Genomic DNA, 24014 nt, shown 5'->3' on the forward strand with positions numbered 1-24014 from the left:
ATCACCTCCTGCATTGACAAAGGTAACATAACATCAGATTGTTGATTTGGAGCAGCTTACGTGTTTTAAGTGATTCTCTGAGGTTGTAATCGGCACAGTTCAAATTGTGACTGCTTCACCCCTGAAAGCAAATCTCTTCCTCCCATCACAACCCACTGCTTTTCAAGGGCTGATATGGAAACTATGCTTACAGTGCTCAAGGTTAACAGTATACATTCACCTAACAGTTCTGGCTAGAGTATCTGATACACTGAATTCAATATGGAAGTAAAGCGGTTGGTTGCAACTTGGGGTTCAGAGACCAGCCGTGTTAAAATAAGCACCAAAAAACATACCAGAAATCTGCCATAAGCACAATGCTCAATTAGAACAGCACTTTCAGAGGACTGCACAACTGACATCACAGAATCCAGCGGTCACAGCCTGAATCTGAAAATCCCACTCACTTTTAACACAGAAAAAGGTTTTAGCATCTGCTATTGCAGTGAGCACTGCAACTCACTGCTTAATTTTACAGCACGGAGAGAACAGAGCCTCTGCGATAGGAGATGCACTGTTTGACATTGCTCATGATTAAACTGCAAGTGAAGATCAAGACTGAAACAACTACTTGCACATAAAGAAACAAAACCCGACTGCTCTCGTTTTTCTAACAGAAACACCGAGCTGTAGCTTCACACGTGCAATTAAAGTGTTCACCAGAGCTGCAATGCAGTCATTTCTGGAGACACCCGACATACAGAGAGCAGCAGAGACTCAGCACCGTTACGTGGCACAGGAAGATGAGTTAAGGGTGAAGCAGAGGCAGAGATGTCACACAGGGCACTGCTGGGGCCTTTCTGCATGCACACAAAAGGAGCAGACAACCATCGTGGCACATTTTATATTACTGAACTTTATGTACAAAAGCCGATTTCAAATAAAACATTTAATGTAAAAACAATGGTTCATTTAAACAACTGAACTTGGTTTGTTTTTGCTTTTTTTTTTTTTTAAACATCTATTGTACCATTCAAATTGTTTAAACCAGCTTACACGGTATCTTCAAAATCTCTCAAAGGTACATATAGAAAAGGCATCTTTATAAATAGAAAACAAAGGGATTTTTTCAGCTTTTATTATAAATTGACATGACATACAAAGTTTACTGGACAGAAGTAATTTCATTACTGTTTTTTGGGGGATCACCAACTTTTTGTGCAAACAATGCTAGCCTTCTTTTAAGCATTAAGAGCATAACTGCTTAAGAAATGACATAAGCAATAATTCTAAACTACATCTCCCCTAAAATAATCTATTCTTTTTTTACATATGTGCACAGCTTTAGCAAATTAAAGCCAGAGAGAAATGCTTGATGTACTTATCCAGAGGCATAATTAGAGCTCGCTAAAACCCAGAGTGCTGGCAAATTCAAGAAGTTTGTAATGAAAGCTGCAGTTTCCCTCTTTCCTATTTTGTACACAAAATCAGTGACTAAGAACTTAATACTGGATGACAAATCACATCCACACCATTAGTTAAATAGTCTCACAGTTAAACACATCTTAAAGGACCATCAAAATCAGTATTTACATTTTATAAATTTCTGAAGACACCATTAGAAAGCTTATATAACCCTTAAACAAATAGGGAACTGCATCTCATGGTGATGGAATGAAATAAAAAATTAAAAATACCTGTATTTACAGCAGCATTGTTCCTTTATAAATAAAGAATATGAAAAATGCAATATTTTAAGGATAATAAAAAATTGAGGTGATGTCACTCAACCACAGTGCTTGCTGGAATAAACCCTTCGGTGCTGATACTGTACCAGTAGTGAAACCACTTTCCATTGGAAAAAATCTGTAAACGTATGCATAAAATGTGTTAACAGCAGTGCAAAACTGCTCAAATATAGTTTAGTCAGCATCTTAGTATCTGTATTGAATACAATACATCACAGAATACTTGCATAAGAAGTGCAACACATTTTCTGGTCCAATTTTACAGTGCATTTTTCCCTCAAGAGTGGCATCTCAAAAGCCAAAGCTGAACCCTCGGCCTGGCCTTGCAGTCTGTGCTCAGGCAGAACAGCAGGCACGAGCTGCCGAGGAAGCCCCTGGCCTCGTGCCCGCAGCCAGAGCGCAGGCTGGGCGTTAGCATGGCACACTGCAATGCACAGCCCCACAGAGCTCTGCATCCAATCGTTTGTGTAGCTGTGTAAATGCGTACTAAAACTAGAAAAGGAGCTAATGTTCAAGTTTTAAATGGTACACTGTGTGATCAATGCATCAGAATTATCCATGAAAACCAAACTGCCGGTAACCTCAAAAAGCCAAGGTGGAACTTCACTGTGTCTGCAACATGAAAAGCCAACATCTTTCCAAACAGGCACACGACAAAGGAAGTGCTAAGTTTGCCAACTTCTAAATTTTAGTGTAACAAATTTGTCATTACCATCAATTCATAAATGATTTCAAATGCAAGGATCAAGGTTAAACTTTAAATAGTGAGACGTTATTTTCACAAAAAGCTAACTGGAGAATTTCTAAATAAGAGAAGCAGAAACTGTATCCCAAACCCCTTTCCCCAGCGTTTCACAACTTCATGGTAGGAAAAACAGCCAGGTACAGATGCAAAAATCTTAATATAAAAACTGTTTTACATATATTTAAATTATGTAAATTCCATAAAGTTCTTAAGACACTAATTACTAAAATTACAAAAAGATTTTCATATTGCTCTTCATGCTCAAACTCTTAGAATATTGTCATTACATCACCAAAACCAATATACATGTAGTACTTGCATAAGTAACTGAATAGAAACCCTGTTAAAACAATATCCTTGTTGAAATCATTTATTTCCATCCAGCAGTGCCTGTTTGGAATCTGTATTTTTTTGTGTGTAATTCTTTATAGAGCTCATGCACCCTAGAATGTCACTTCAATGCTGTCCGTTGAATGGAGTTTCACTTCTGACTTCAGAGCTTTTGTTTCTTGCTCTGTTTTGTGACACCTGAGATGCTATCCATTTCTGAAATTCTCTCTCTCATGTTATTTTCACTGTATCCGTTTGCTGTCCCACTCTGCTCCTCAGAAGACTCCTCATCCATTGGGGAGGTCGATTCTCCTTTCTCTAACTTCTGCTGCATCTCTCGGAGCCTGGCAACAGCTTTGTCTATTGACATTATGCTGATGAGGTTAAAGTCATGCATGCTGACCAGGTGTAACATAAAGTTTCGACACAAGTTCTTCTTAATTATTTTCTGTCCATAATTTTCAACAAACAGCATACAGGCATGATTCATTTGATTGTCAGCAATAAACCTGCCAAATAAGAAATCAACCGTTATGCAAGTAGAATATTTTCAAAACCAAGAAGATACACGGATGAACCAAGCTGTAGGATGACTGCTCAGACTACAACGTAGTATCATTATTTGCAACTTCGTTCTTTTCAAAGCTGCAGCACTACGAGGCACAAGAACCCACTTCTAAACTCAACAGGCAGCTTCCCACCAAACTGGCCTTTAACAATCCCTCTGTATGCATGGAATTTAAAGTGCTTAGCAAAACAGTCAACCAAATACGTAACCTTTTTGTATCAAAATTAAGCTTACAGTAACTTACCCGTGCTTCATAACATGAAGATTCCATAATTTCATCACTTCTTTCTCTCCTTCATTAACATCAGAGAATTCTTCAATTTGCTGGAAAGATAAAAGGGTGAGAAAAAGGACAGAAGGACAATGTGAGAACTGCATGTAAGCTACAAGCAGCGAAAGCACACCTACAATTAATGCACGTCAGCTACGCGTCCGAGAAGCAACTACTGCTGGAAATTCGAGCACTGCAGTCAAAAAGGTCAGAACAATGTTAGATCACAGAGACTGCGATCAATTATTCCCAGATCATATTCACACTGCTGTATTCCAGTGACAGCACCATCTCTTTGAAGGAGACACAGCCACAAACTGCACAAAACTTCTAGGACTCGCAGACAAGAAAATAGATCCTTTTTTACATCACTACTGTCAGAGCAACACAATTTTGCTTACTCTCCAAGTGAATGCATAATTTTCTCAATGGATGCCCGATTTGTTCCCTAAAACAACCGCAGAGCATCACTTAAAAACCACAATCCACCAAAACCAGCTTTGAAATAATTACAGTAATGGTTTTCTCTCGTAGCCATTCAGGGTCCTTTTCATCCTCACTGTCTACTTCCATTTCTTGTGGACGGAGAGGTAAACATGTGTCACTGTGGAAATACAACCGATTGTGCCCACTGCTGTACGTTCGCTGCTGTTCTACTTCTCCATCTTCAGATTCCAGAAATTCAGACATACTTGCTTTCGTACGCTTTGGCCTAGCAGAATGAGAAACATTCACTGCTTTCAACCACTCAATCAAACATGCAAATACTATTTATGGCAGTTGATTAATACAAATTCTTCTTCTAAGGCTCCAGTTTGCAAAACTAACAGTGTAATACTGCCCATTATAATTAAAAAACAAGCCAACCCATAACACCCCTACCCCCAAAAAACTGCACTAACTTCTGCGGAAGAGCAATTTTAGGACAAAGCTGTTAAAGAAGAAAAATTACCTCACAATGACATAAATGCCTCAACAGACGTAAAATCACAGATAAAGATACCATTCCTCAACAACATTTTATTTAATTAGGAACAGCTGTACTTTAATGCTAGTGAAATTTATCACTGCTCACACACAGCTTTGAATTTACAGATCTCAGCCATGTGCCATATTACACAAGTATGAACAGACATGCTTTTCAATCTCCCTACCTGCATACGAGTATGTGTGTGATAGGAGTTCTTTTGACTGGTCCATTGCGACTGAAGGCAAACCCAGGCTGACGGTGGATGTCCTGCGGGTTCCCTGCATACGAGCCGTCGTAGCACTCGTTGATGGACACATCTATCCTAGCACCTTTCGGATGATACTGAAACAGATCATCACAACCCCATTTAGCAGCACACCAGGAGGTTTAAATGAGTGACCTTCTCAGTTCTGAATACCTTGAACAACAACCTATCAATAAGCTGACATAGCTCTAGATCCCTTTTACACCACCCAAATCATTTTTAACTTCTAGGAACAAATTACACTAAAGCTTCCTTGCTCTACACTATCTTACTGCTTCACACGAATACACTCAGAATACATCAAAGTACTAAATTAAGGACAACAGTACTAAAAGCTTGCTTAACAAGAAACCTAGAAATTAGAACATTCCTAACTAGCTAAGGAGCTAAGATTTGGAATAATTTTCTGAGCAGGGAAGTGGGCCCATGAAACTACTACATACATACATAACAAAAAGAAAACAGAATTTATCTTCAGGATCACATTGGTAGGACTTCACCAGCATGACTAAATTTAATACTTAAAATGCCTTCTTAAAGTTTCAAGAAACTTCCAACCAAATGTAGAAGACATTGCTTTTTACAACAAAAAAACAATATGCTAATGCAGAAGAGGCACCTGTTGTAAGAAGGCAGCCCACAACTTTTTGTTTCTCATGTGAAAGGTCAACATTCACGTAATTTCATCTTAAGTCAAAGAAAGCTGCAGTAAATCTAGATATAGTCCTCCAACTTAACTGGCTAGCAATGAAGTTACTGTATCATATAATCTGTGACAAACTGTACAGTGTTTCATACCATTAAACTACCACAGTGCTACTTACAACATAATTAAAGATAAATCTGCTGTGACAAAGTTTAAGGTGTTTGAGTAAACTATACAGTTTCCGACAGTTCAGCGTGCACCATGGGCAATGCAAGTCATCTCGGGCTTCAGTCTGCTGTCTTGTGTTGTTGTTATAAAGGAACTGATGCAAACAAAGAAAAAACAGTGTCAGCATCAAATGAATTTCATTCATCAACCTTTCAACCTGAAAATAAAGCTGGACTTAATTTCAGGAAACCTCTATAGCAAGTTTTTGGGAACACCAGATCAGCTCACTTTACTGAAAAAAATGCTATTTTGAGGATTCCTTTCCTCCATATGGAGACCACCAGTCCCTCTCCAGATGTCCAATTTGGAGCATATCAGACACGGCCCCAAGAAGATTGATTTTCCTAAAATACTTCCTGTATAGAAACATGGGACTGGGTCCTCCTATGTGAATTTGGGACCTTATAGGGCATCCGTTAAGGCAGCAAAAGAGAGAGTTATACAGCCACAATTGAACCTTTCACCCAACTCAGATGTGAACATTACAATCCCTCACAGTATTTACATTCTTCCCCACCACCACCCCTCTTATTTTCAATACCTGGTAAAATATTCGCAACTTTTGTCGAGGTTCATTTAAAACATCTCTCTCTTTTCTTGTTTGAAGGTCTGCTGGCAAGGATTCTTTCACAGCTGAAAAAAAAAACCAACATGTATAAATATGCATTTCAGTTTAGGATAAAGAGGAAAAGATGGAAGTTCCATGCAGGGTGCCCTGCTGGGAAGGGAACAAGGTACTCTGGTGAACTTCGATGCAAGTAGCTCACATCAGCAAAAAGCCTTGCTGCTTAGTTTCTTTTACAAATCTACAGGCAAAACCACCATTTCCAAAATTATCTTCAGAGAACTCAAGAACAGCTGGGTAAACATTTTCCTTTCTCCTGTCAGACAGAATTCTTTAGCTGTAGATGCCTTTGATGTCTTTTTTCCATTGGTCTGCCTTGGGAAACACACTGAAGTACGGTGGCAGCACTGGATTCAGACACCCTTGGGAAGGATGCACCGGGATCCTCTCTTCTACTTATCAGAACCTCTAATTGACACAAGTTTCCACTACCATTTCCACTCCTTTCTTGGCAGTGACTGAAAGCAGCACAAGTACCCTCCGGTGCTGTGCTTTGCAGGGTGCTTTGCAATGCTGTGCTTTTTATACTACTGTATATTCCCATGGTAAGAGTCTGCCGTACTATTTTGGAAGATGACACTGACTTTACCAACTTACTGGAACACTCAGCTTCTCTGATCTAGCTAAAAATCAGGTCCTAACAGTACATGAATAATGCAGCCTTGCCACATCCCTATTCCTCCTAATTACTACATAGTAAACTAGTACACACCTTCTATTGTTAGTCAGCAGTCACTTCCTTTCGCAAGTCTAAGCCACAAACCTCAAGTCTTAAGTGTCAGCCATTTATCTATAAGGACTTATGAAAAAGTTTAAGTCTCTGCCATCCCTAGCTCAGGTAAAATACTCAATTCAGAAGACAGAAATCAACCTTTAATATTCTTGTACAAAGAAATCTTGGAACACAGAAGTGCTAAGAGATGATTATTCAGCACCAGGACTAAAGTTTGCTTACCTATAGTCTGAGTAGGTTTAACAGAATTGGGTTTGTTCTCTTGAGGCAGGCTTTCAGAATTTCGTGTTGCAAGAGGCTTGGCTATAGGAGCTGTAGACTTATCATTTGTGTCTCCTGTCCAACGAAGAGTAAACTGAAGTGTAGGTCCCTGAGAAAATGTTTCAAATGGGGGCAACCTCTGATGGAAAAAAAAAAACAAAAACAAAACTCCCTTAGAATTAGTGTCTCTTAAGACCAGACAATATATGTGTTTTTCTAAGACAAATGTATAAATCGTTGACAAAAATAGTTGCTAACATCTTCTTGTCTAATGATCTAGCTTTCCTAAACCAGGAGTTCAATTTAAACTTGTTCCCACACCCATCCTGGAGCAGAGGTACTGTTGCTCGTTCAGCTTGTTTCATTTTCAGAGCAACAGCCACTGCACTTTGAATTATTTTTCAGCTTTACCCAGAACATTTAAAGTGAGAACAAGTCTTTCAGCTACTAAAACAACCCATACCTTCCCATCAAGTATTGTTTCCCATGTTGCTCTTTTCTTACTGATGGGACACTCTTCCATTTCCTGCATGGCCACTTCATATTCTCCATCCAGAAGCTGCAATCGTCTGTCAATGAAAGTATGTCTTGTGAGTAATAAAACTAATTTTTAATTGTGTTGTTTGCTTATGAAAATGTAAAATATATATCACAATAACTAATTTTCCATGAAACTACTTGCATTTTTTCAGGCAAATTTAAATGTGTGCTTTGAAATCTACAGATAGTAAGACTAAGATCTTATTGTATGTCCTAAATAGAAATGCAGTAAGAGACAGCAAACTAATTAAAAAACAAGTTTAAGTTTAGTATTAAAAAAATATTTACTTGGAATTATTACCTGTTTTTATCAAATACAGTCATTTGTGCTACAAATGTCTTTTCTCCATCTTCACGATTTGAAGAATTCCTTTTCCTTCTAGCTGGAAGCTCCTCATTGACATCTGCACATAACAAAGATGGCACTCAATTATTATGGAGGCACAAACATGAATAACAGAACAGCTTCTGCACAGTTATACTGGCTGCTGCATACAACAGAATGACACAGTATTTAATGAACAGCTAAACGTCAATGGGAAGAGCACTTAGCAGCACAGCAATCGTATTTTAGATACATTTGTGCATATTTACAGCCCAGTCACATTACTCTGTTAGTATAAAGAAACTTGGATTTTGCCTTCCTCCTTTTTAGTTAAAAAACAGTAACACAAGAAGGTCTGTATCCCATATGCAATTTTCAAAGCTGCAACATGTGTGATATAACACCTTGATAAGATTTAAAAAGTAACACATTTTGAAAAAGTACTTATTGGATAATCATTTCATTTTGATGAGAGCACCCACAGCTGAGTCAGTAGTGACCAGTGTTAATGTAGGTCTAAAATCAGTTCCAGAGACCACAGTTACATTATTCCCCTATCAGCACTAACAACTTCACCATCACACATTAATACAAACTGCTGTTAAATTTACACAGACAGTTTCTAGCTAAAAACTATAGTTCAGCCCTATGTGGAAAAGACTGAAAACAAGTGCAAGTCAATTCAGTCACTCATCTATTACTGCCTCCCCAAGCAGGACCTACATTAACCTACATCTGATCACGACAACTACAAGATAAACCTCATAAAATAATATTTAAAGACTGAATTTACCAATGTTTTCATTAGTCTCGCCATTAATCAGTCCATTAAAATCTCTTCTTCCTGGGCGAGTTACTCTGAATAACAATGAGTAAGACTTCACCATATGGCTGTTGCTTGGTTCAAACTCATTGCTGGAAACTGCAAGTGATGGGAAGTTGCCTGGTTTGATTTGACTGAGGTCTGGGTTTAAAGGCACCTGCTTTTTACCTGTAGGAACCTGTCTTATTGGACAACTGACATCCTGTAGGAAGACAAGAAAGCTAAGGTTTAGGTTTTTAGAATACAAAATTAATTGACATTAATTGTTACAAATTATAATTTATGGATTGTGCTGTCATCTTTCTGAAAATAAGCCTTGTAACAGGGGTAAACAAGAACAGAAGGAGAATGCCAGGTTTTAAATGAAAAATACACTTCTAAGTGTGCATAAAACTGGCAACTTTTAGCAACAGCCATCTTTCTCTAAGTGATTAAATTAATGCTAGCATGAGACATTCTGAAAAAACTGTAGAACAGTCATTAATGCTAATTTAATTCTGTTTACTTAGAGAAATGAAATGTTTTGGTTATATATACATTCTAAGGGCTTCCTATCTTCTCCTTCCAATATTACAAAGTGCACTTATGTGCTATCAGGGAGATAAAGACCCACTTCCCTAGGATTTATTATATTCAGTATCTCTCAGATAGATCATGGAACACTGTGAAATATTGGCAAAACAAGGCAAGATGGTCTAAGCACGAAATTTGCAACAAAACATACTTCAAAATGTTAACTCTTAAAACCACACCAAAACAGTTCAATATTCTTAGGGAAAATATACAGAGTTCTCACTCTGACTTTTCCCTTTTTGGTTAAAAATTATGGTGTGCATTACTGAGCCACCCATAGCTGTGAGGATGATCTGTCAGCTGGTGTGAAACACAGCTAAAGCAGAAAAAGAAGGGATGAAAATTCTTTATGATTCATAGTAGCTAAAATCTCCAATTACTGAGATGGTCAATGCATAAATGTGGGTACAGAAAAAGCTGTGAAAGAGACAAGACCTGGCAGATGACTTGGGACTTCAGAACAAGTACAACTTCCATTTCATCTGTTCACTCTAAGAGGCATAGAGTATTTCAAAATATTTGATTGCCAACAGAATCAATGGTTTCATGGTGTGATACAAAAAAATAGAGGTGGGGCTGAAATCCCTAATGAGTGAATATGACTTACAATAAGTGAAATTCAATGAAAATAAGGTGGGATGCCTTTGTAAAACTTCCGGTTACTTCTCAGGAAACAGAGAAAAAAAGATTTATGTATTTGCTTCTGAAGAATCCTCTGTTCAGTCAGCAGAAAACAATTTCTATTGACGAGTACATAAACACTAAATCAATCTCAACAGAAACATAATTTCACCATTAGCTTCTTGTGTGGCAAAGGTAATGAGACATTCCAGAATCACAACCACGCTTTGCTCTACTGCATGTTAATAGCTTGCCAAGCCACTCCTACCTTTCGTTTCTTGTGGCAAACTTTCACAAGCAGTACTTCCAGGGTTACAGAATTTTGTTCATTCTCTGAGTTTTGTGATGGCTTATCTAAAGAGAACAAAATATTTTAAGTTCTGAAAAAGAGAGCTGTTCAATGAAGTAAATCAATGTGCTTTTGAGCCATAGCTACATTCAGGCACAAAGATTCCAGTTGATTCTAAGTGTCAATTCTCCCTATGTTTATTTCAAACTCCCATTTTAGAACATATCCTACCTAATAACTACTTACAGATTAAAAACATCAGCGAAGTTGATCTTTAACATCTAATAGTAAACTTACTCTTGGTTTCCTTTGAAAAGAATTCTAACCTTTGTCACAAAAACACAACCAGAAAAAAAAACACAAGCTCCATTTCTGGTACCAGAGTCACGGAGATGAGTGTGAAGACAGCCCCTGAAACAGCACACTATATGTGAACAAACAGGTGCTACAGGGGAAACCTTGAACAAGTTTCATGTGCTTCAGTTGAGAATTCTGGTAGCTGATCTCGAGTTGCCAGCAGTTTCATGAAAAAATGGATTTTTTTTTCAATTTTAAACACAAGATACATTAGAAAGCCTTTCTTAGAAAACACAAACTCAGAATAAAAAAAGCCACTGTGCTCTCTTGAAAGAATTTCCAAAATATTTTTCTATCCAGATAAATGAGCATATCAGTTGTGCCAGCTTCCTTAATTTAAATATTTTCTATATTTCCTACTTGCTGTAGTGCACATTGTGTGTATTAGTAATGGTCATTTGCATGGGACAAGCACTGAACACGCTCCTGCTATCAAGAGATCCTGCAGTATCTCTTGAAATGACAGTTTTTACAGTTAACAATACAGAAGCCAACAAATACAGTAATGTATTAAAAACTCTCCTATAGCCTGCATCTATGCAGGACTATCCAGTATGAGAAGAGCAGTGAGAAAGGCAAGGCCTGTCAGCACAAACTATGGAACAGCTACTGACCCAGAGGCAGTTCCCTGTGTCAGGTTTAATACCATGGAGTTTCTAACTGTCATCTTTCTGGAATGAAAGACTGGAAGCAGCTTTTATACCCAAGGAGTAATATGCAATTCAGAATATTTATAAATGAAAAAAAAACAACAACAAAAAAAACACAGAAATACCACTTAGTTTTAATGTATAAACAGGTAATATTTTTTCAGGGAAGTAAAAAGACAGGGAATTTACCAATGCCTACAGAGCATAAAGCATGTAACTTCTGCTTTCGTTATGGGAACGGAACCCTTCATTCTGGTCAGGGAAGTCCAATATTCTGATTTTGAGAGGTAATGCCTTACGTGCATAAAAGACAATAAAATGATTGTAAGTCACTGGTAAATGATTGCAGTCACTCTCAGTCTCTGACATGACTTTGCCTGATTTCTAGGCTCTACCTGATACGATTTGCTCTCACATTTGTGCCTTGGAAAAAAAAGAGATCAACAAAACCAGAGCACTGAATCTGCTAACTAGTTCCAGTTTTGGAGCTTTCTTGGTGGCAGGCTGTGTTTTTTTAACAATATTTCAACAACACAGTTCCATAGAATCATTTTCTTCAGGAACTCCTTCCTCAAGGTCTGTTTCAAGGTTGAATGGATGATGGCGAAGTCACTGTTTTGTCTAAAAACCTGGAAGGCTTATCTGCTTAACATTACAAACACACTAAAACATATTCAAAGCTCACACTGAAGTCCTGTAACTAGCAGAACAGATAGAGAATAAATAAGTTAAAATCTGCATCTAAGCAGATTGTAACACATCATTCAAATATTCCCCTCAGAGACCTAATTAATTTCAAACTTGTACACGTTAATGGTGCAATAAGTGAAGCAAACATACCATTTTTATGGAAGAAACCAGTAAACGTAAGTTGCAAATGAGCAGACAAGCTAAGAGGAAGAGAAAGGATATGTTAGAACAAGAATTTTCCCACACAGCAGCCCCCACTCACTGTTTCAGCTCTAACCGTAATAATGGAGGAGTCTTTTCCTTTAACTGCTTTGAAACTGCTTGGAAACAGCACACATTAAGTTGCAGTGGATGCAAAGCTGTAGACCAGTCTTCTCTGTAAAGACTAACTCTATTTTATGACTTGACAGTGAGTAAAACGGGGAAAAGGCAGGGGTTTAAAAGGATGCTGTGTGAAGACATGAGATGCTGCCATCACAGGCACGTGGGTGTTCCCCAGACATCTGTCAGCACGGGGCAGTTTAATGGAAACTGCCTAGAACCAATTTGTTTTTTTTCCCCACACAACTACAAACACAGGCTTAAGAAGGGCATGTATACAGTTGTATAAACCCTCAATATTACAAGCAGCACACACCACTCATTTTAACATTTTGGAATCTATGTTTCAATAGCGGAGTATCTTTGTTCTACCAACTACTCTATCACCTTAATTTTGTCAGTCAAGAAGCCTTTTAGCTCAGGATACGCACGTGCTCATCCCCACAAAGAGAAACATACACATATATATGCACAACATTACCTGTGAGATTCTTGTTCTCCCTTCATTTTCTCTACTTTTGATAACATATCATCTACTTTGAACGTTTTCCTGTAAGGAAACAGGAAGAGATGAATTTGAGCATAGTCTCTTTCCCCATAATATTTTACAAGCTGTATTCAGTCTGAACTTCGACTTGATTCTTTATCAAGAACTACACATGAAATTTTAGCCTCTCATTTACAAAGAACCCATTTTTGGAAATTTTTAGCTGTAGTTGCACATGTGTTATAGGAATACAACCATAATACAGCTTTTCAAGCAGTAGCAACATAGCACAAATAATTAAACAGACCTTTGACAAGTAATGTGGCTGCTCATAGGAGGTGCCTTTGAACTGCATGTTAAAACCTTGCTATGAATGTGTCTAATGGCATCCCAGCTTCGCTCAAAGAAAATCCTCCTCCTTTAGTGACACTTAAGACAATCAGAAGCGTTCAAGTAAACTCTCCAGTTGCTGCTATTTTCATCTTGACCAAATCATGAAAACCATTTAAAATCCTATCTGAACAAAATAGAAACCTAACGATAAAAGAAGATTTTTCCTCCACAAAGTTGCATTAAGTAGACACACACAAAGCACACTGAATTTTGAACCTACTTATGCAGCTCACTCGTAGGAAATGCAGGGGAAAATCATGACAGAATGCCGTAGAGAATAATCACCTTAAATCATTTCAACATCAGTCTGTCTGTGCTTCTGTATTCAGCCCATTTACTATATATGCACCATTTAATAGCCACTGTTAAATGAAGTTCACACATGAACATTAGTTCCTCAATAGTTTCTGGAATAATCTTTCAATTTCTCTTTATAGGAAAATTGATGTTTGGAGCTAAAGGCCACCAGAAAGCAGAAAGCCAGTGAGGGCATCCTTCCTTCACATCTTACACCAAGAACTGCTGCAGCCTGCATGTAATACTTGCAAGCATTAAGAATTCAAAAAGAAGAAAGACACGTTTCCAAATGTCAAAGTCAGGGTAGGCAAAATAAAAGACATCATAAAATCTTTCAGAAAAAAAGTAAAAATGGCAAAGAAACACAACAAAACCCATTAAATCAAGTTTGCTGCATTCAAAGTAAACTTCTAAGAGCAGAAGGAAGTACTGCATAACTGTTTTCATGCATGAATAAAGAACACAGTCACTTCAGTGACAAAACAGAGCTCACAGCAGCCCTTAACACCTCGGGTTTGTAAGGCAGCATTTACTTGTGGTAAGAATGTGTTCATTTTACACATTCCTCTCACCACCCACTCTTACTCCTATCCAGGGCAGTAATAATTAACAAAGTATTACAAGTCACATCAGAGTAGCATGCCACTGTCCTGCCAGCAAATAAAAACACTCCATTATCAAAATGCTGTATGGAAAGCATTTGTTCCAACTACATCTTTTGGTAGAATATGAAAGTAACTCTGACCCACAGCCCATTTCAATCTTCCATTAAGCATCACTTTACCAAAGCACACAGCCCAAGCTGATACGTGCTCATTAGCTACTGCCTATCAGCATCTCCTTGTACTTGAAGCATCCTGGCTGTTACAAATACCAGTCTCCATATTAAGCACCAACCAACAGCAATGGAAAATTCCTTGGTAAAAATACAGTTGTAGTTCCTTACTTCCCATTGCTAAACTTTGGGATTTTTCTCAGATTACTGTAGGGCTGGTTATAAGAGATGTGGAGTGATAATCATTATTTAATAGTTAATTTGCATCAAGTTTGGTGATAACTTTGTTGTGTTTTACATACAACATTGTTGATCAAAATGGCCATCAAAACAATGACCAGGAATTTAAGAATGGCAAAATTATTGTCTTAGAGGGAAAATAAATAAATAGGCCTCTATTGTAAAGGTTAATGTAAACAGACTGAGAACGATGAGCTCCAGAAGATACTTCTTTGCAACCAGAACTCTCCCAACGTTTTTACCATACTGAAGCAAGGTACATACATTTTTCCAAACAAGCCCCAGTAAGATCTTCCACTCTAGTTTGGGTATTACCCCTCTTCTAAAACCTCTTAATGATTGAAATGGCTGCTAATCTGTCAGTTATGAATCAAAACCCCACCTAAAATCACAGTTCAGGAGCAGAGTACCATGGACACTAAAATAACTCAGTATGTTTCAGAGACAAACTAAGCTGTTTGTGCTGCTGAAATTGAACTGGAATTTGGAGCAGTGGACAACACAATGTACATGCACAGTATCACTTGTTTCCCAGCAACGACAGCAAACATTCACAGAAACAGAGTAAGATTCAGGTAAAAGATCACATGCATTTCAATCAACTATAAATTAAAATAAGTACTAAGCAAGAACAACTTCCTGTTGCACAATTCTAGTTTAAGGAAAAAAAAAACCCAACAAACACAAGAGCCACCTGAACACTTTCTCCTTCCAATTTGGCTCTGCCCTACTTTAAAAGAAGCAAACAATCCACTTTGGTAACCTCCGTAAGAAAAAGCAGCAACTTCAAGAAACAAATCTGATCAAAAGATAAGATATGTGCAAGCAGTATCAGTCCCGAAGCTGAACGTTATTGATGGCATTGTAATAAAACAGCAAGAACATTAAATTAAGCCCAAGTGACGTAAGGATGCTAAGTATAGCCTCTTTAAGTTGATTTAAATGCCACAAATTCTACTGCTCAACGGATCATTCAAAAGTTACCTTGCTTAGACACAAATACAGCATAAAACAGAATTGTCTGCAAAATCTGATTGCTGCAATTTCTTGTGTTCATTATCAACTACTTCTGTCCCACAGCAACTGATACACAGTGAGAACTTCCCTGTTAAAACACAACCTGTTCAAGATACAAAATAAATCCCAAGTGTAGCAAAGGAATTTCTGTGAGAGGAAAAAACTGAAGGGACTTTGCAGTTCTACAAACAACAAACACCAACACATGCACTTCTCATGCTGCAATATTTATATATTCTAGACTCCTGACATGCAGCTCTAGCACTCATATTAGCAACGATTTGGCAATGCCAAAACCAAAGCCCATGGCTCAGATAGGTGCAGTTCAAAGCAACCTTTTTAAAGTTCTTGCTGGATCTTTTGTGAAATGCTACAAATTAACCTCATTCGTTTTTCACCTGGTTAAAACAGTTACAGGAAAGAGCAGTGGTTTCTTCTAATCCTAAATAACAAAAGGGACAGAAGGGGGTTTTGCCTTTTTAGTTCTTTCGATTTTTTTTTTTTTTTTTGTATTTTCTTTTTTAAAAAGCGTTCAGGTCACAATTTAAATATTCATGATTAAGCATCACTGATTTCTTAAGCCTTGATGCTAAACAGCTTTTAATTAATTCATTTACTCTTAAGAAATTCAGTCCCAAAATAAAGCAGACATGGACAATTCGATGAGGATTCTGCAGTCACCACAATGCAGTCCTCCTCACAGCAGAAATCACAGCTAAAAAAATCACATGTGCTTCACATGGCAGAAAAGTTCTTTGGCTTTAGAAATAACTGTAAAGTGATGATTGAATTTTTTGAAGTTAACATTTAGGATTACTTTTCAAAATAATTGTTTTACCTTTTGATATTTGTTCGGGAGTTTCGGTGGGACATGTAAGTAAGAGTTCTGTGCAAAAATATTGGCTGCGGGAAAAGAAATGAGAAAGGTTAACATGCTTTATTAGCTTGCCACAAGTCCAAAGTAAAAAAGTGAGAAAAACCCGATTACTCACTGCTATGAGATTCCGGGTCCGTAGAAATCTGTATATCTGCGTTGGTTCTGAGAAAAAGAAACAGGTATTATCCACCGTGCCTTAAACCTCTACCACAACAACAGCCTTTAACGATGCGACAGTATCCCACTTAACACATTATTTGTTTTTAACGATGATCACAGAAGTGGCAGTTTAAGCACTGCATCATGATGTCTAAATAACTCCAAGTAAACAAGTCATTATTCTACCTACAGTAAAACACAAAGTGCCTTCTTGTTTAAGCTACCAGAAACCCTTAGCAACGACTCACACAACTACGACTGCTCCTTTTCTGCAGAACTCGCTTCTTACAGACTTTACATCATAGGAAGGCAGAAAGAAGGACCCAAACACAGAGCAATTTGTTGCTGAAGAGGTAAGTTTTCTTTGCCGAGTTAATGATCATGTCTCATTTTTCATCCTGGCCAATGCACTGAGGTCATTTGCACAAGGTACCAAAACAAGAGTAGGGAGCGACCACTGACAGTGATGCATTACAGATCGTTTAAACGAAGAAATTAACTTCAAAAACCTTAAATACGAATTGAGCCAGAAAAATGTCGGTTCTGGTAAAGCAGTTACTGTTCCAAAGTGACTGATGGGTAACAGAGCCGTACTCCACACTGACGTGAAAATGCAGCACCGTCTGAAACAGACGTAACAACTGAAGTTCAGAAGAGCAACTTACAGAAAAGGAGACCTACAGTTAAGTTTTAACCAATTAAGTCAGATCGGGATGAGAAGGTTTGGATCAGGTTATATCTTAAAAATTAAAACTAAACTGAAAAGTACTCATTTTAGAATGAAATGGAAGTCACCTTCATTAGGTAACGTCAGCAGGAAGCGACTTGGTAAAACAAATGGAGAGCAGGAGGCACAGAGCAGCAAATGCCTGCGTGCCTGTGCTAAAGCTGCTAGCACTGCAACTGCTTCTCATGTAACAGAACCAAACTAATATAGGTATATACATAAAGAAACAGTATTTCACTCTTCAACTACTGCCAAGGTCTTATTTTTAATCGCTGAAAACCTGGTTTTAATTTACAGAATTTTGATATTAGAAGTGAAAAAGGAGAACATTATCTGATCCTCATTCATTTTTAGATATGATTGAGTCTCATTTCTACATACGTGAATGTAAGACCCCAAACAACCGATCATTAGAGAGGTGCATTATTACTAAAGAGAAGGAAATCCTACAACAATCTCAGTATTTTAGCAGTCGAATGAAAACCAGTAAAATTCGGTTTAAAGCAAAGTAGAAACTAACATCATCGTGACATCTGTATTTTGCAAGATAGTAAAAGAGGACATTAAATGGAAAGAACAGAAAAGAACCATCCGCTGCAGCTGAAAGCGAAAATACTGAGCAGCCACGGCTTTGAAAGAAACACCTTAGTTTAGTTCTTAGTCTCCAAAAAAATCGGTGATATCATTTAGAAAGATGAAAAACATCAAATTGCATTCATGATAATGTATGTAACTTAAAAGACAGCGTGCTTCTGCTTCTACTTCAGCCTTCCAACCAGGAAAAGCCCATGCCATGCTTCTCACCCTGCTAGCAGACATGTTTCAGAGGTCCATACATCTCAGCAGAAGCCTAAAATAAAGATTTATCTTTTTCCAGCACGTGACCTCGCAAAGCCTCGCAAAGGGACAAAAACACTCAACCAGAATGTGATTCAATGCTACGTCTGTCAGGATTTCTTAACCCACAATTTACTTTCTGCAGGTTTTCCACAACATCCACAGCACAGCATTAACCCACTGCAACACATCCCGGCCCCACCTGCACCGCTCCTTTCTCTGCTGACAGATGGGGGAGAAAAGTGACATCGTTCCCCAAACCTCTGACACTGAGCTCGCACCTCCCGCCTGCAGCCCGACCTGTTTGCAACATCATCGATCATACAGCTCCTTTACGAAGAGTGAGGATGAAAGGATGCGGTGTGAGGAAGGCTTTGAGACAACACCAGAATCTCCAGTGCTTTATCAAACGCTGTCACTGTCTGTAGCAAGCAAGTGCGGGTAGTGACAGCACCAATCCCTGAACCTCATCGCACATTTAGTGACACTGAAAACTTCCTTCCGCTCCTGCCCCGGGAATCACGCAGCACACCGCACGCTTATTGCCGCTCTATGCTTTTCAATCAGTTTGCCGTAAATAACTTTCCGGTGCCTCCAAGAGGAATCCTCCTCCTCCTCCTCCTCCTCCTCTCTCCCACCGCTGCCGCAGGGTGATGCCCGGCTCCCGAAGGTCGATTTCCAACACGCGATCCCAATCGGGGGACAGCGGTTACCAGACAAAGGGACGCCCCGTTCAGCGGCACGGCGCACCATCCATCGCCCCGCGCCCATTCGGCGGCCCGTGCAGCCCCGGGGGGCGCCGGCCCTGCTCAGTCCCCGCCGCCCCGAGCGGAGGAAGCCCGGCAGCCGCACCGGCCCCAAGTTCCCGGCCCCGCCGCTCGGCTCCCGGCCCCGCGCTTCCGCCCGAGCCCCGCCGGGCCCCCCGCCTCCCCCGGCAGAGCCCCCTCCCTCCCCCGAGCGTGTTTACCCCCGGAAGCCCCTCAGCCCTCCCCTCCTCCTCCTCCTCCTCCTCCCGCCCTTTCTGCCGCGGCCCCGGCCCCGCTCCCGCCCCCGGCCCGGTGCTCACTCTCGAAGGCCTGAAGAAAGAGCTCGTGGTCGGCCTGGATCTGCTCCATCTTCGGCTTCTTCACGGGGGGCAGCGCGGCCGTCGTCGCCGCAGCCGCCGAGGAGGCCGAGGAACCGCCCGAGTAACCGCTTCCTCCGCCGCCGCCGCCGCCTCCTCCCGCCGCCCCACCGGATTTACCGGCCGGGGCCGCCGCCGCGGCGGAGCCCACGAACCCTCCGCCTCCGCTGCTGCTGCTGCTGCCGCCGCTGCTGCTGCCGCCGCCACCGCCGCCGCCGCCACCTCCTCCTCCTCCTCCTCCTCCTCCGCCGCCGCCGCCTCCACCTCCTCCTCCGGCCGCGCCGCCGGCGGAGCCCGAGCTGGGCCCCGCGCCTCCACCGTGCTTCTGAGGAGCCATGGGCCCGGCCCCGAGAGCGCCCCGGCGGGACGGAGACCGAGCGGGGAGGGAGGGAGGGGGCGGCCGGGGCGGGTGGGCGAGGAGGGGGGAGGGGAAGCGCCGAGCTCCAACTCCTCTAAGTCTCCTCCGCTCCGCTCTCCTCAGCGCTACGACCAGCCGAACCCGACGACCGCGACGCGCCCGCCTCCGCCACTCTCCCATTGGCTCCGAAGATGGCGCCGCAGCGCCCGATTGGCCGGCGCCGGGCCCGCCCCCGCGTGACGCACGGATGGTTCTGGAAGAGTTTGGTTGGTCGGTACGGTTCGCCGCTTGGCGCTTCTCCCCTCCCCCTCCTTTGAACTGAATTCGCGGGAAAGGGCCGCTCGCCCTCCGGCGCGGAGCACGCTGGGTAAAGCGGGCCGCCTCCACCTGGCGCCCGCCCCGCTGCCCGGCCCTCAGCGCTGCCCCGCGGCTCCGGCGTTCGACTGGGCGCTCTGTTCTCGCTGTGCCCCCGCGGCGGCCCAGGGTGCCGCTGCCCCGTTCACACGAGGCGACCCGTTGCAGCCCTGAGGAGCCGGATCGGTCCGAGCCTCCTGTCTGGCGCCGGCCGGCATCGCTTTATGTGGTAAAAGTAGCCGCGCTGCGTCGGAGCGGAGGTGTGGCTGCTGCGGAACCTTCACCCTGAGCCCTGGGGTTCCCTCAGAGTGGAGGAGGCGCGGAGTGAACGAGGCTGAAGCAAAACTGCTGCCCGGCGCCCTCCAAGCCGCTCAGCGGCGTACGGAGAGCGGAGCGTCTGTCCTGGGGCCCGGCTGTCCCGTCCCACCGGCCCGGCTGTCCCAGTCGCTCCCTTTGCTCTCCCCACAGAACTTTCCCGCCCACGTGCGAAGCGCGGCGCTCTGAGGCGCTGACGGGCGGGAAGCGAAGCTCGGCCGGGGCCGGTGGTGCTGTAACTGCCTCACGTTACCGGCGGGGCTCTCAGCTGATGTTTGTCGTTTGTTTGCGCTTTAATGAAATGTCGGTATGTGTGCCAGCACACACACGTGGGTAATTGTCGTTATTGGCCATTTATGTTCCTTTTGCACTCTTATCTTGCGTAGTTTTGTTGTACTTGAATATTTATTGTATACGTCTTTAATTACCTCTTCTTTATTTTTTTGTCTGCTGCCCCATTTACATTTTGAGTTGTATGTATATACCTGCACTAATTTTTGTGAACTTCTTTAAGTTCATCTTTGCCACCTTTTCACCTACATTCTCTTTTTTTTTTGTACCTCCAAAAGGTTGTATTTATTAAAGATTACGTTACACACCTTATCCTGTTCATCATCACAGTCTTTGCTTAGAATTGCAGTTTCTTAGTCATACAGTCACTAAGGTTGGAAAAGACCACTAAGATGGCCCATCCCAACTAAGTGTGTTCCCCAAGCTTCCCTGCACTCCCCAGCCTGCTCGTTGCTGCTGCTGAATGTACCCTCAGTCACCTTCTGGCAGCAGTAAGGTCCTCAGAAACGTACATGTAGCTTCTCTCGTAACACCAGGGGACTTCTTGCCAATGTTGGTGTTGCATTGGGTGTCTGCCAGTCTTCTGACAGCATAAATAGCCACAGAGCATCCTCAGGTGATCAGAGTCTGATCTTGAGGCCAGTAATGCGCTGTGCCAGTCTACTTGGTGAGAGAAAGACTCCTGAATGTTGCGTATCTGCAGCTGTTCTTGGAAGTTGTTCACTGCCTGTCATCTATCCCTGTTTCCTGCTTGCTGTTTATGCACCTCTGCTGCTTCTGGTGGTGCATCCTTCTAAATTTCAGAACCAGGAGGAGGAGCCAGAGGGCAACTTTCCAGACGGGAGTAAGAAAGATAATTAGGTAATTAATCTCTGGTGCTGGACTGAGACCTGCCTGCGAAAATAAACTAAGCATGAGGCTTTAGCCTTGAGTGTGTAGTGGGACAGTGCAACAAAGTTGTGTATGTGTGAGCCCTCTGGAGTCATAGCATTGATTGCCAAATTGAAAACCTTTAGTCGTTTGAGCTTCTTTTTCTTGGTTTGTAAAATGCTCCTTTTCAGAAGGAAAGGGCCATATTTAGCAAATGACTGCAAAGTCAGCAAAAGTATTTGCTATAAATAAGAAAATATCCTAATATAATGCAAAAGAAAAAAAAAAAGGGCAGTTTCAGAAGTCTAATATGCTAAATTAAAGCAACAGTCATTTGCAAACAAGGTTTGTTCTTGGACTAAATTTCTGGTAGTGAAAGCAGAAATAGTTGGCAGAGTGTTTTCATGATATGTCAGATTTCATGGCTCAGGATGGCCAATCCTGCCTTATTTTCCTGTACCAATACTGGAATTTGCATTCTATATCTGAAAGATCACATTTGTTTCCGGTTGATTGAATGCATATGCTACTTCTAAATCTTTTTCATAAGATTTACTGCCATGTACTTAGCATTCCTGTCATTCCGAAAGGCTGAAGTGCACCAATTTTATACCAATAGAGTACCTCTTCAGATATGTAGGAAAATAACCACATACATAGGCTATTCCACTTTAGGATTTTTTAATTTATTTCATAGTTACATGCTTTTCTTGGTTGTTTGTAATAATTCTACTGTTTTCCCTACATCTTTAAGCCTGTCCATCTAGAAACAGTTATAAATGGATATAATCATATAGGTGGCTGTGAGCCCTGCAGAAGTGTCATCAAAGCAAATGCACACGTTCAAAGTTACTACTACGTATCTAATAGTTTGTCTTTCCTGATAGTTTTACATATAAATTTGGAATAAAAGAATAGTGCTTACTGGCTGAATATAAACTTACTGCCAAGCATTAAACGTTTGCTTACTGATTCAGGCCATCATGTAAGCCACTGCCAGTATTTATGAGGGAGTGCTATGATGTCTCATTGATACGGAACTGAAATTTGCCACGCAGGGTGTTGCTGAGAATAATAAATCCAGAGTGAGTGTTCTGGGCAGCTGTGTTTCAATCCCATGTAATCATGATCACGTTGACTGCGATTCAAGGGCATTCAGCTCCTCTTCTGTAGCTGCATTCTTTATGCTTTCAGGTTCTACTTACTGCTTTCTCTGTTCAGCCCACCAAGACCCACCAGAAGTGAGTATCAAAATTAAAACTACTATATTTGGAAGGTATAGGTCCTGCTGCTGATTTGCTGTGCTCCAAAACACAGATCTGTTTCACTAGCATTTCTTTCTTTCTTTCCCTTAAGCCCCTCAAGTGAGTTTTAATAGATGCAGAAGTTTCACCTGCAGTAGTTATTAATTCATTCTTCAGTTCATATTCTTTATCTTCAGTCCAATTCACATTTGATTAGCAGTAACAGGCCACAGATATAATTAGATAAACTAATCTTCCCTATGTACTTGGAAAGCAGAACTCAACACCCACGCGGTGCTTACCCTGTCTCCTGTGGACAGTGGAAAGGGTACGTGATATTTCAACTTGAGGAAGAGAGTTGCTGCAGCCCTCTTGGTAATGGTTTGAGAGTGAGTAGGCGGGGTGCTGAGTATATTTAGGATGGCAGGATCATATTGCAGTTGGGGTGGTAGCTGAGTTTGTTTGCTTTCCTGCATGTTAATGTCTAGTGCTGCCTTGTTTTTATAAGCAGAGAACTAAGAAAAGAGAAAATGAACTTTGCCATAAGGGAAAATCTTTACTGAAGTGTGGTAAAAAGAAGAACTAAGATCTTACATAGCAATCCCAGTATTCTAATGTATAGCTATGAATGCAACGTGCAGGAAGATTAGCAGAGCAGCCACTTGTGATTCTCATTCACGTGTTTGGCTGGGGACTGCTTTTGTACAGAGCTGTTCAAATGTATTCCAGGAGCACAGTGCTCAGGCAGCCAGGCCCTCAGGGAATCTGAGCGCACCCATAATGCCCAGCTTGCAGTCAGCAGGTTGCTTACTTGTCTCGAGTTATTGAAGAGAATGAGAAGTGAATGCACACCATGTTTCACACACTAAGTCTCTTATCTTCAAAATTCCTACTATGAAAAATGAGTGATAATTATTATTCCTTATTGCTAAGTAGCAATGAATGCTCAGGACTTGTTTCTCAGAGTTCTCTTAGTGATATTTTAATACAGTTTTAATGATTCATCTACAGAGAAATTTATTTCTTGATTCTCAGATAATTATTTGCTTTTGCTTGATGAGTTTTTAGCAGTAATGTTTTTCTTTAGAGTTT

The 24014-nt window shown here is 41.0% G+C and overlaps 1 protein-coding gene across 1 annotated transcript; it reads right to left on the reverse strand.

Moving 5' to 3' along the window:
- Window positions 1-875: 875 nt before the first annotated feature.
- Window positions 876-20088, reverse strand: SUZ12 (SUZ12 polycomb repressive complex 2 subunit). Its single transcript, XM_085239857.1, has 16 exons — window positions 19434-20088; window positions 16760-16806; window positions 16606-16670; window positions 13040-13108; window positions 12388-12437; window positions 10520-10605; window positions 9028-9259; window positions 8211-8313; window positions 7833-7938; window positions 7331-7508; window positions 6292-6383; window positions 5701-5844; window positions 4796-4953; window positions 4155-4353; window positions 3615-3694; window positions 876-3311 (listed from the first exon to the last, which is right to left on the reverse strand). The coding sequence occupies exons 1-16, from the start codon at window positions 20026-20028 to the stop codon at window positions 2966-2968; spliced, it is 2550 nt and encodes an 849-aa protein (XP_085095983.1). The 5' UTR covers window positions 20029-20088; the 3' UTR covers window positions 876-2965.
- Between the last annotated feature and the right edge of the window lie 3926 nt (window positions 20089-24014).

Source organism: Meleagris gallopavo, chromosome 20 (genome assembly GCF_905368555.1).
Source record: "Meleagris gallopavo chromosome 20, MGAL_WU_HG_1.1, whole genome shotgun sequence".
Taxonomy (NCBI): Eukaryota; Metazoa; Chordata; class Aves; order Galliformes; family Phasianidae; genus Meleagris; species Meleagris gallopavo.

Excerpts from the sequence above, each read along its gene's own strand:
- SUZ12 (XM_085239857.1), bottom strand. The coding sequence starts at position 20,028 with ATGGGAGAGTGGCGGAGGCGGGCGCGTCGCGGTCGTCGGGTTCGGCTG. Across the intron at positions 12,438-13,039 it reads GGAGAACAAGAATCTCACAG|CTTGTCTGCTCATTTGCAAC; the intron begins GTAATGTTGTGC and ends TCTTCCTCTTAG. Across the intron at positions 5,845-6,291 it reads AGTTGCGAATATTTTACCAG|TTCCTTTATAACAACAACAC; the intron begins GTATTGAAAATA and ends TGTTTGCATCAG.